The sequence below is a fragment of the Protopterus annectens genome, chromosome 4.part0, assembly GCF_019279795.1.
Source record: "Protopterus annectens isolate FY-2018-M chromosome 4.part0, PAN1.0, whole genome shotgun sequence".
Classification (NCBI taxonomy): domain Eukaryota; kingdom Metazoa; phylum Chordata; order Ceratodontiformes; family Protopteridae; genus Protopterus; species Protopterus annectens.
Window position 1 is genome coordinate 840,709,047 of NC_056733.1, and position 14,075 is coordinate 840,723,121.

The following is a 14,075-nucleotide window of genomic DNA, read 5'->3' on the forward strand; positions in this document are numbered from 1 at the left end:
GCCTTTAATCTACAATTTTCTCCATTCAACATAACCCTGGTTACACCCTGTCTCCTTGGCTGCCATCACTGTCTTAAGTTTTGTCCCAATCCAGTTTCAAAGCAGGATGATAGCAAAACAATTGAACACTCCTTCAGCAAGATAGCCACACTCAAACTGAGGTGAAGCCTGTCCTTCATAAGGTCTCTTTAGTCCCTCATAAGTCCATGTCACCTCTACCATACCCACTTTCACATCCAGTATTATAACCTCTGAGCTGGTCTTTCCAAGCTCTGATGTTTGTAGATATTGGATGGACCTACAAAAAATGCCACTGTGCATCCCATTTTTTGAAATGCTTCTTCCACATTCCTGTGCTTTCTAGTAATGTTTTTAATCATCCATCCTGCAAATTCATTAGGCTTGAAAAGGACCATGATATTTAACCTCACCCTTACCTTTCTCAGCACCTTTGGCACCTCCTCAACTTTCCTGTTCATGACAAAGCCATTCATTAATGTAATGAAGATCAGCTCTCTCCCGACTCATTTTTTTTAGGCTGCTCCCTCTGTTAGTAATTAATAACAAAAAAGATCACAGCACAACCATCCACATACAAATAGATTTATTATAATCCAAGCTTTCGAGTCAAAACTCTTTTTCAAGAATACTATGCTTCATTTAAAACCGCATAATAAATACTCAACACCAGCCAGTCAAAAATCACACACAATTATCTCATTAAATATTATAATGCTTTATTAAAGGAGTAACATTTAAAAGATATATACAAAAATAAACATACTGACTAACATATGAATGTTTAAACTTTAAAATGGGTTTAATACTATTCACTTTGTTAAGACCTGGGAACACATCAGCTCTAAAATAGTTTATCCACTTGTACTCAGTTCTCTCAGTCATATTTACTATATCTCCCCCTCTCTTATTCTTAAAAACTCTCTGTAAAATCCTAAACTTAAAAACATGGTCATTATCTTTCTCTGTGCTATGCTTACTAAGGACATTAGTCATAACTCCACTGCAAACCTCTGATAAATGTAATGCTATTCTCTCTTTGAACTTACAATTTGTTTTGCCTATATAAAAACATAGACATTTGACACAGTTAGCTAGATAAACTATATTCTCACTATTACATGAACCAAACGTTTTAAACGTAAATCTTATATGCGTAATAGGATGTATAAACTCTCCGTCCATATTAATGTCCTTACAGTAAGCACAGTTGTAACAGGGGACTGTATTCTTAATATTAGGCCAAAATCCTTCATTTGATGGCTTAAGATCTTTATAACATAATAGCTGTTTCAAGTTCTTCTCCTTTTTATATACAAATATATATATATATATATATATATATATGTATATATATATATTATACAAAATATGGTTTAGTTCCCACAATTTTCTTAACGTTATTATCAGTGGTCAGAATAGTCCAATTTCTGTCAATAATAGATCAAATCTGCTGTGAATGTCTATTATATTTCATAATATAACCTACATTATGCATATTAATAGTCTTTGTTGTCTCAGTATCAGTCCATAGTACTATTCCTATATAAATATTTCTTACCTATGTTTGTACGTTTTAGATTAGCAAATTCAGCATTACTAGCTAAAACATTTCTATCATAACCTCTAGCTACAAAATCATGTGTCATTGTAGTAATTTCTGTTAAAAAGCCTTCTTCTGTGGTGTTGTCAACTGTTAACTCTGATTTCTAAATCCTGCTACTTCCGAACCTTCCTATTCCACCCTGGCGTAACCCTGATTCCAATTTGCAACAACCATACCATTCTCCATATTGCCGTGTTAGTTCTTTATTGCTTTCCAAATTTCCTAGTTTTCCTAGTCATATACAAGCTATGTGGCTTGACCTCCTTATATGTTCCTAAGTCAGACTGCCTGCCTACACCCTGAGCACTTCTGATGTCTATCTGAAACACACACACACACACACGCACACACGCACACACACACACACACACACACACACACACACACACACACACACATGAGCGCACACGCGCACACGCACACACACACACACACACACACACACACACACACACACACACACACACACACACACACACACACACACACACATTTTCTTTTCCATCCCTCTCATCTTTGCCAGTCTTTGTAGTGCATCTGCTTTACTACATAGAATTTTAGTATAAAATAACAATGGCATAAGGAAAAAATATTTGTTTTCAAAGTTAAATTCAGCCTAGTGACCGTAGAAAACTTCTGAGAGCACTGTTTATTTTATAATTTCCCCTCTGCAGTGACAGTGTGAAACTTGTTTTTGTGGTGCTGTTTTGGTTTCAGGAAAGCTCTCCATTTGCAGTGATTGGCAGTAATACAGTAGTTGAAGCCCGTGGCCAGAGAGTACGAGGACGTTTGTATCCATGGGGCATTGTAGAAGGTAAGAACCTCAAAAAAATCAAATGGCTTAATAAAGAAAACTTAGTCTTTGCATTTAGTTGAGAAAAAAATAATGTATGGCTTATACTGTCACTCTTGTATTTATAAAAATATACATTTTTCTATATTTTTGATTTTATAGCCAGATTTGTTATTCACATGCAGCTCTTTTGACAAAAAAAAAAAACAGCACTATAAACGTATAGTAAAAAAACAGAAAAAAGAGCAACTGAAAATTGTACAGGGATACAAAGTAAATATTTGGTAGATGACTGGCAGAACATAGAACATTCACTTAGGCACCAGCAACACCACAAATTTCATAAATCACTTTTATCTTATCTGTGGAGTATATGACATCATTCTGTTCCTTGGATATCCATTTTCAAATGTTACATCTTTAACATCCTAAAACACTTTTTGAATGTGCGCCATTACAGTAATATAGATAAACCACTGTGTGCATATATTTATAAATACTCTTTGTAAGAAACCACAGAACTGCTTAGCTCATACAGCTGCAAAAGTACAAAGCACTGTGAATATACATAAAGGGCAGCTTACAATACTGTTGTGCTGATGTGTCACTGTGTATAATAAATAGTGTTGAAAACACTCACAGAGGCAAATCCATGCTGCAAGAAATTAAAGCAGACCAGTTCCGCACTGAGGCCAGGGCATATACATTCAGCCCTGAATAAAGTTAGAACAGTAAATGGTCTCGCTTTGAATATGCAGTTACTTAATGTGTGCTTTGTATCAGGATTTAGCTACGGCCGAAAACCAACTGAAATTAATGCTGCCAGCTGTTCATATTTTGTGCCAAATTTCTGACACATGGAACAATTTATGTTCCAGTGGACATTTCATTGCTACATGCTGAATGCAGAAACCAGCTGATTGCACAAAATCTGTGATTTAGAGAAGCTTTATACTGTGCCATGCCTTCTAGAAGACTAAGCCTTCCAGCTCTCTTGCCTTTCTAAAATTGCCAGATTTTGGGGGGAGAAAGAGAGAGCTTGATCAGCAAGTTTGGATAACTCACCACTTTTGCTTTTTGTCATAACCTGACATAGGTTTAAAATTTACTGTTATAGCCTTGCTATCTATCAGTACTTTTTTTTTAGTCACTATTAATGTTTGCATCCATGCTTAAGAGATCTCTTGATGTAGAAACAAATGTGATTATACATCCTGGTACTTTAGAGTGCTGCTTGGTAGACTTCACTGTACAAAAAATGCTTTTGTTTCTGCATTAGATAACAATGAAGTAAACAAATGTTCTCCCAGCTGTTATTGTACCCGAAGACATGCTATGTTCGTCTTACTAAAGGTTCTGCTACAACAGTGTGCACTAGATATGACAAAGTACACAGGATATGAAGGTTGCAGCACTTAATTTAAATTTCAAGCTACAGGATATCCACTTACTTATTCCCACATCTTTGAGCGACTCTGCTTTTACATGCAGTTACATATATGCATCATGTTTCACTAATGTTTGCACTACTGCTGAGTCGCTGTTACACAGCTATGACTGTGCTTTTGTATGCACTTATGTATATTCACCATGATTCACTGTAGGGTGCACTTCTGCTTTGTCACTGTTACACAGCTGTGACTGTGCTTTGACATGCACTTACGTTTATGCAGCATGCTTCACTGATGGGTGCACTGCTGCTCTGTAACTGCTTTACAGCTGTGACTGTGCTTTCACATGCACTTACATATACGTAGAGTGCTTCATTGATGGTTGCACTGCTGCTCTGTCACTATTATGGAGCTGTGACTGTGCTTTCACATGCACTTACATATATGTAGAGTGCTTCACCGATAGGTGCACTGCTGCTCTGTAACTGCTTCACAGCTGTGACTGTGCTTTCACATGCACTTACATATATGTAGAGTGCTTCACTGATGGTTGCACTGCTGCTCTGTCACTATTATGGAGCTGTGACTGTGCTTTCACATGCACTTACATATATGTAGCATGCTTCACTGATGGTTGCACTGCTGTTCTGTAACTGTTTCACAGCTGTGACTGTGCTTTCACATAAGCTTACATTCATGCAGTGGCCCAGACATTAGAGGAGCTAGCTTAGAAAGGTGAGGGTGAGTGGATAACACTGATTTGCCTGTACTGCGGGAAGTCAGGTAACCTTACCTGTTGCATGATTGACATGTTGCAAGTTTACACGTGCAGTAGATAAAAATCGACCCATGTGAAGATGAACACTTGCATAACTTGGGTGGTATTATTATGGAGAATTCAAGTTCAGGGGATAGTGCTATAAAATATTTCTGATAGCTGCAGGATGATGACCTTCCATGACTGGCTGTCACCCAAAATGGAAGAAATGGGCTGAATGGTTCACAGAAGGGCTGACTGCCCACTGATGGTAGAGTACTAACTCCTGAGGCTACTGGCTGACTGCTTGATGTAGTTGCATTTGGAAGAGAAGTGGATGCATTTATTTATTTATTTAGCCTTTGATTGATCATGTTAGTCCCACTCAGCTTGTGGTGTCTTTTCAGGAGAGTCCAGAGGTAGTATTTAGACTGCTAGATTTAATTTGACCAGGGCATTGAGGAACTTGCTGTGCTCTATTTTTGATAAATGCTATGAGATCTGTTATATCCAACTGAGTCACAAATAGCTCAAGCGGGTGGGACCTTGGTTTAACATCTCATCCAAAGGCTGGATCAAAATATAACATAAATCAGTGGCCAGTGGCAGCTGGTGCATCCTGGAAGGAGGAAGTCATTGCAGCCCACTGTAGTCTTGACATCTACTGGGGAAGAGCTGCACAGCATGTATCATATTGACCAGGGGCATGCATTTGGCTGTGCCAACCCAGGTTTGCGTGACAATCTTCTATGCCATATGCTGGAATGTGTGGTTCCTATGAGGAAGGCAATGTAGACTCACAATTAGGTGAATATGTATATGAGCTTCCAAAGGTGAGGGAGGCGTAGACCATACTACAAAAATCCCGATGGTTGCCTGGATGATGGCCTCCAGCAATTGATTCTTGCCCCAGAGAGGGTCAAATGGCCTGAACAATTGCAAGGGATCTGGTGGTTTTCAGAAAGTGAGGGGAAAGTGCACAAAATAATTTAACATAATTTTCAGATACAGCCTAGGAGAGTATAATACAACATGACAATGATATACTGTTGCAAATTAAATACAAAAAAAAAAAAAACATTAAGTACAACAGTACTCTGATTCTGAGTGACTGTGAGTATTTACTCTGAGTCACTGCTACTAGATCGGCTGTGAAGGAGCACTTATGGCAAGTGGGCATACATTTATAATAAATAAATAAAACAATAAACAATGGTTATATCAAATCATTCAGCTGTGCAGTTCACGTGAGTAATTTAACAGCAGTAGAAGAAAACAAATTACATTGTATAGCAGAATGCGCTAAATGAATGAGAAATAGCGAAATAGACCACATTGGGTACATGACATAAATTACATTGTATAGCAGAATGCGCTAAATGAATGAGAAATAGCGAAACAGACCACATTGGGTACATGACATAAATTACATTGTATAGCAGAATGCGCTAAACGAATGAGAAATAGCGAAACAGACCACATTGGGTACATGACATAAATTACAGCAGGTGGATTAACTTTGGCATGTAAGGATAAAAAGGAGGAGCATGAACTGGTAAAAACAGCTGTATGAGTTACACAAAAAGAAAGTGTTCAGTATCAAAACTAGGAAAAGCTAGGAAGTAAAGGCAGACTGGAGAAAGCAAAGGAACAAGATAACCGAGTGGGTGGTCTGAAAACTTGAAAACATAAATGTAGGACAAGCATTCTTCCCACGCTGTCTTCATATGAATGGTTTGTAATATAGGGATAACGAAGCATTGGTAATAATTAGTCTAAGCAGGGAGACCTTGGTGGTTGAACTGCAGAGATATTTTCTTTCAGTGTAAGACTGAGGGAAAGAAGTATAACTCTGAATGATAATAAAACCAAACGTTTCACTTTCTAAATCTAATTAAGTAACCTGGTGGATAAGGGTGAATTTCTGCTATAGATGCTTATTATCTTAAACAGTAGGGGATTATTTCATGAGAATTCATCTTTTAAGGACTGTAGTAATGAGGTTTTTCCAGCTCTGTTCACAATTATGGCAGTTATATAGCATTAGGAGAAGAGTAACTTATATACTGCACAATATGATAACTTCAGCTTTTCATATTGGCATGATTGATAATACTGTTACAAGCACGCTGTTCACTTGTTGATCTTAACAGTCAAACTACAGTTACATTTTAATTTACACTTCAGGTCTAGGTTTCTGTGCTCCATATGTTGTGCGCATGAAATGAGAAATGTGAATGTTTATCATAGAGAGGTAGGCTGAAACATAATAGTTGACATACTGAAACAGAAATTGCACAATGGTTTGCTTTCTGATGTTGTTCTGTAGTTTTATTTTTCCTTTACAGATGTTACAGTTTTGCAGTCATTTTTTTGGATGGCATTACATTATGTCTACAGATATGCATTAATGCACTCAAGAGGCTGTCACCTTTTGCTTGTTGTATATTTGTGTGACAGATTTAGTTGGGGGCAGTTAGTAGCAAGCCTTAAAACTGTTGCTGTTTTTCCTGACTTTTTTTGGGCATGTTATACTTTTGATATGTAGCTGATTACCACTGGTGTCGTTTAATGTTTAAATAATTTAAGCTATCAAAGAAAAAATAAATCATATGTTTTCATTTTTGAAGCTAAAAAATCTGTACAACAGATATGTCTGTTTTTTTGTTATTAAGTGAAATTATTTCAGCCATTGCTTCAACGGGCTTACTCGTCCATTGGAATTTACTTTGGTACATTTGCCTAAGCTTGTCTTTTGGTCTTGCTACTTAGCTTACACAACACCTACAGAGCCTGAATTAAACTTTTCTCAGCTCTTACCACTGCCAGTGGTTCTCCTTAATTCATCATAAGGATGATGATACAATCATCCATCTGTACAGCACTACCTGCAGTCAACAGACAAACGCTGTGGATAGCCATATGGATGTTGGATGGCGCTACAGTGCATCGTGACACTGTTTTATTTACCTGACTGACCTTTACCTGCTGTTTAGGAGCTTCTTCACTTGTATGCTAATATTAGATTTACCTGAGCCATCCTAGCTGCCTGACATCCCTATCCCATAACAATACATTGCTACTCTTAGATTCATACATGGATAAACCTGTATTGATCCTGTAGCTCCTCCTAGTCTCCAAATGCAATTTTGTCACCCATCAGTATAGTCCCTTGCAGATCAGGTATAGACTTAGATTGAAGGCCATGTTTTCTTGGCAGTATAGCAGGATTGTGTAGCCCTTATCATAAATCAGATACATGAATGCTAATTAATTGATTGATTATCATTTGCTCCTTTCCTATACAGCTTACACGACTGTGAGCAATTTAGAGGATCCTCAGTTTTCTCAAAAGCATGTCTTCAGGATATAGAAAAGAACCCAAAGCACCAGTGAAAACCTACTAAAGAAAGGGAGGATATTCAAACTCTGCAGAAAATGCATGCCAGCCAGTAGAAATTGGAGAACTAGCAGCTGTCTCTGAGGCAGCAACCCTACTGTACCACTGGATAACTGTACTTCCCTTTAATTATCATTAGATATTTTGGTTTTGCAAAATGATCTAGAGTATGCAGTGAAGTCAACTATATGCTTACCTTCCTGAGAGGCTTTAGAAGTCTGCCACTCATGAGATCTTTGGTGTTTGACAGGGCTATCATCTGTTGTGTTGGTTGTTTTCACCATGTTTTCTCCACCATTCTTCTAAAAGGATGGCTGCCATGGGCATTGACACTTCTTCACCATGTCTACTTCTGCCATGTCAGGACTGTTTCTAAATTTAAATCACAGGGGTTATAATCAGAAATCTAGCTAGTGTACACTGCCGGGCCTGCCAGAGTAAGTTTTTTATTTTAAACACCTTTATTGAATTATCACTTGTGACATAAGCAAACATGCATTTGTACCAACGTCTTCAAACCGCACTAACAAATTCACATTTGCAAACATCATACATCACATATATTGTTATATATCATGCGATCAAAACAACATTACATAAATTGTTCAATTACTGCCTTCTTTTCAATCTCATTCCTCCTCCAAAATATTTTTTCTGCATGTATTGTTCTAATAATTTACATTTTTAATGTAATTGAATTCAACCATTTTCTAAGGATCCCACTTCCTGTTCTTTTATCTGTGTTATAATATTCATTACCTTCAAGTATAGCTGATTTAGATTTTGATTTCCATTTTTTAGTAATTGCTTTTTTGGCAACCAACAGAATTAAACTCTCAAGGCCTTACTATGTCTAGACAATTCAGATTCTGTATCCCAGCTCAAAAAATAATTTCCTTAGTTGCACTCATTTGTTCGCCCAGTATTTCTGACAGGGTAGCTACTCGGAATTTTTTAAAATCTGCCAACTCATTACACTCTTAAAACATATGCTGCCAGGTACTGCTTTCTTTCCCAGTACACCTCCTCCAACATTTGCCATATAAATGAAGAAAAATTCTTTGGAGTCTGCTTGAGGTATAGACGTATCTATGCAAACACTTCCAGGCAAAATCCTAAATCTTCTTGATTTATTTTAAATATTTGTGAGACATACATATTGCCTCCCCCTTGTTTTTTTGTGAATTGAATAGCTAATCTTTCTTCCCAATCTTTTCTGACTTCTTCTGGTTGATTCCTATAGTTACCGTGCAATATTTTATATGCCCTACTGATTATCCCTTTTTAACAGCAACTTCTCTTCTAGATTCAATTAAAAGCTCATCCAGTGCAGGTCTTTCATTTAGGAATCCCCTATCCCTTTCTCTTTGTCTCTAATCTGATATTAACCACTGACAGGGAAGGCAATCCCTAGCCTGCAATCCAAATGTCTTCTTGCGCTCTTCCTATTCTGTTACCCTTTCCTCTTTAATTATTTGTTCCTAATACCTTGGTTCCCTTGACAGCTTCCTCCAGTAAATTGCATCTGCTACTTATTATTCTCTGTACCCCTAATTGCAGTCATCCCTGTCGGCAGAAACTCTTTTCTCATTCCAGTGTTGGCTTAGTTCTTAGTATACTTTCTGCTACTGTATGAATAAAATATTCTATATGACTGCTGTTATTCTCTTTAAGTATCTGTGTCCAAAATCCTATTATTTCCATATTTCATTAACTCCCCCCTGCTTCATCATTTCTTTCCATTCTGAATTGTAACTTTCTGCTTGTGTTATATATAAAAGCCTTAACTGTGTAGCTGTAAAATATCCCTTCAGATCAAGTAATTCTAAACCTCCTTGTTCTAGATCAACTTATCCCACTTGACTCTTCCCCTCTTTTCCTCCCAGATAAAATTCCTCAACTCTTTTATTAATTACTATCCACAACTTCTCCAATTAATAAAAATATGCCTGATCTTTATATAAAACTAACGGGACTAAAAACATTTTTACTGCTTGTATCTTGCTATTGGTATCCATAGACAAGTGCTTTCAGTTTGTCAGTTTTTATATTGCCTTCTGTTTAGTCTCTTCCCACATATCCTTGGCTGCCATAACAGAATCTTTTTTAATCCATATTTCTAAATATTTCATTTTATCATGTCTCCATAAATATGGGTTTTGCTGAACCAGTTCATGTGTGTTTACATACTGTAGCTTATAACGATAGCCTTTGCTTTATTTTCTTTCATTTAATATCCCGGAAAAAAAAAAAAAACTGTCTCAGAATGTTCAAAAGCACTGAGATGTCCTTTTCTGGTTCCATCAGGTACAAAATAATAAAAAAGACTTTAGGCTTTTCCCGGTTAGGGGTCGCCACAGCGGAACTCCAGTCCGCTTATGATTGGCAGTGGATTTTACAGTGCCGAGTTGCCAGCCCGACACCCAACCTTCAATGAAGGCACGCCCATTCACGCTTGCACCTACCTGCATTTCTTTAACGTCACTCGACCGTGGGGACAACATGCAAATTCCACACAGAAGATACTCCAGCCGAGAATCGAATGGGAGAACCTCTTGCTGTGAGGTGACAACGCTAACCGCTGCACCACCGTGGCTATCAGGTACAAAAATAATATCATCTGCAAATAAAGCCAGCTTTTCTTGAAACTATGGCAATTGTAACCTTCAATTTCCGAGTCATTTATTTTCTTTGCCAAAGGTTATAAATATAGCATAAATAAGAACGGGGAAAGAGGATACCCTGCCTGGTTCCTCTGTTCAGACACAGCTTAACAGAGAGGAACCCCCCCACTTTGATTTTTGCCTCCAGTCCCTCATATATTCCTCTAATTTACCTTGTCATTGTATCAGAAGATGCAAATGCTTCTATTGTCCTGCTCATAAAATTCCAGCTTACTTTGTCGAATGCTTTCTCTGCATCAAGACCCATTAATAATAGTGGTGTTTTCTTACATTCTGCTTTCCTCTGGATCATCACTCTTCTATTAATGTTGTGAAATGGTTGCTTCCCCTAAAAAAAACATTGGTCCATATCTATCAATTTTGGCATCACCTTTGTCATTCTTTTAGCCATTATAGACATAAACACTTTATAATCATGGTTTAAATTGAAATGGGCCTATATGAAGCTGGATCAGATGGGTCTTTACCATATTTAGATATTACAGCCACCACAGCTTTTTGTCCAGGATGTTGGTGCATCCCCCTCCTTTAAAAATACTGTTAAACAAAATCTTCCAGATCTTTATCACTTTCTACCCTCCTAGCTTCCAAACTTCCATCAGTATACTTCTATTCCTGGAGACTTTCACTCAGATTGGTTATACATCACCATTTTTATCTCATCTCCTCCTGTCTTAACTTTAGTTGTCGAACCTCATCAACCTCTAACCTTGGCATGTAATAGTCTTGTCTTCTCTTCCATAAATCTTTCCATTTTTGATTTTTCCTCACTACTCTGGTTTATACAAATTTTCATAAATTTTCAAAATATCTTTAATACCTCTATAAGATCTCTGGTTATTTTTGTTGTTATAGGCTCCCTAACTTTGGCAACAACCCCGTCTACTTTCTGTTGCCTAAGTCATTGTGTCAAACATTTTTGTGCTCTGGGGTTATTGTAAAAACAAAACAAAGTAAAAAACAAATAGTTGCTTAACAACAGTGTTTCTAAACTCATGCATTTTATCCAGATACTCCCTTATTTTCTCTTTATCACTATGCAATTGCATCTCTTTTTGTTCTGTGAGATACCCCTTATTGGACAATACTTTAACTTTTGTCAACCCTTGTAAATAATTCTATTACTTCTTAAAGAGATTTCAGCCCTTGTAAATAATTTTATTACCTCTTAAAGAGATTTCTTTTTCTTTTAATTCTACCCTATTTTTAAACTCCACTTTCATTTTATTCCACTCATTGGCTATAAGTTCAGGAGTACTTTCTATCTTCCCTAATAACTCCCAAATAAGTACCACTGCCCATTCCTTAAATTCCTCTCTTTTTAACAGGTAAGTGGGAAAGTGCCAGTGCCTCATCTTTAATTCATCACCTTGCTTTTTATCTTAGTAATTATTGGTGCATAATCTGAAATAGTTATTGGATATGTGTCAAAGTTCTCAAATAAATGCACAAGTTCTTGTGAAATATCATTTCTGTTTAGTCTAGCCCAGTTATTGTACCTTGTGTGATTATATATAAATGTTCTCTGAGTTCCTGCAACTGAATTGTCTTTCATCCCAGATATTTTCATAAATTTCTCCAGAAATCGATAATCTTTTGTTATATTTTCCCGTCTAGGCCCAAAAGATGCATCCTCATTGTTGCAAATCAAATTCTAGTCCTCACCTATAAATGATATTCCCTTCTGAAAGCTGATTATTTCTTCTATTTTTTAAGCTCCATAGTAGCAGTTTTAGGTGGAATATAAATACATGCCAGCATAATCCTCATCCCTAGTCAGTAGCCCCTGATTACTACAAATCTGTCATTATTATCTTTTTCCCCTTCTATTACCAATGGAATTTTTCTAGCAGTTAATAGACATATTCCTGTTTTCCTTTGCCCCTGATATTCTGCAGAACATCTGTCCTGAACTCCTTTATCAAATTTATATGCTTAGCTCTTTCCAAACATGTCTCCTGTAGCACTATTTGCACTATGTAATTCTTAATATAATTAAGTATCATTTCCTTTTTGATTATACCTGTGAGACCATTCATGTTCCAAGATAATATGAAAAGTGTCACCATTGTGGTAAGAAACCATTATTCCCACTTGTTATACATGATAACTTTTTTTAAATGTCTGTTTCCTGTGATATGTGTACCCATTAATGTTTGACAGGTTAATCCTTTACATTTTTTCTTATCATCAACATTGCAACTATGTCACATTTTATGAGACTTTTTTGTTTTAGTAAAACCCTCAGCAACTTAAAATCACCACTTCCCAGATCCCCCCCCCCCCCAGGACCTATAAACTTATTGCAAACACACATAACTATGCATATCTTCAAATAATGAAGTTTAACCCTCCTAATAGGAGCATTTGCACCAAATAGACAGCTGGTAACATAGGCCGTTATTAACCTAAAATTGAGGTTATCTATGCTAAGACATATGTTAGTGCCTGTGTTTCTACTTACACTAATTGGTGTCTGTTCTTTTTTATCTTTATTTCCCCAGTTGTGAAAACAACTTGGATGCTTTCAGAAAACATTAACTTTTAATTTTGAAGAAACCAGTGTTTTATTTTTATTACCCTATTATCAGCTTGTCTTCGTGAAAACAATCGAGAAAAAAAGAAAAATGTAGTCCTCTGCTGCAGCCTGAAAAACAGGTTGAAACATTTATTAGCAAAGGAAAACTTTTTATTATATTTAGTGTTCTGATATTGACTTGTTTCCACTTAAGATTTGCTATTAGATTAAGCCAAGGGTCTTACTCTATTTATTCACCTCTGTAAAAGTAAGAGAAAACATATCAGCTGCACATATATATATATATATATATATATATATATATATATATATATATATATATATATATATATATATATATATATATATATATACCATGATCTGTGTACATTTTCACTCCATTACCCCAGCTCAACAACTCAAGATTACACCCTATTAACTTAAATATACTTTTGTTCAGCTTTTATTCTCTTTTTACACTGTAACTCCTGCATTTCTTAATATCAAAACGAAGAAAGAAAAGAGGAAGAAGGAAAAAGGGAATTTGTTTACTCTAGTAATTTGATCACATACAGGAACAACTAAAATACTTTACTATCAAATATGCAATTTATATTGTGAAAGTGTCATAAAAATACTATTAAGAACAGAAACTGTTTTACATACAGTTACCTTTCTCTTTCATCTTCCCCTCCCCTCACAGTTTTTCCAAACATTAATGACAGGAACTGAGGCAAATCTTTTCAGTTCCCCACAAGTTTAACAAAGTCAACAAAACTTCACTGTTTCCACTTATTCTTATACATCCATATTTCACAAATGTGAGCGACACTTTGCGCTCTCACATTTATTCACTAATTTACATATTGCTGACCTTCTTCCTGTTCACCTCCATTTCTTAACTCCAG

The 14,075-nt window shown here is 36.4% G+C and overlaps 1 protein-coding gene across 1 annotated transcript in view; it reads left to right on the forward strand.

The window, feature by feature from the left end:
* LOC122800352 (septin-5-like) overlaps positions 1-14,075 on the forward strand; it is a 153,272-nt gene that overhangs the window by 88,223 nt on the left and 50,974 nt on the right. Inside the window, exon 3 of the mRNA XM_044069801.1 lies at positions 2,342-2,438. Within this exon, the coding sequence (XP_043925736.1) occupies positions 2,342-2,438 (97 nt within the window). The remainder of the gene's footprint in view (positions 1-2,341; positions 2,439-14,075) is intronic.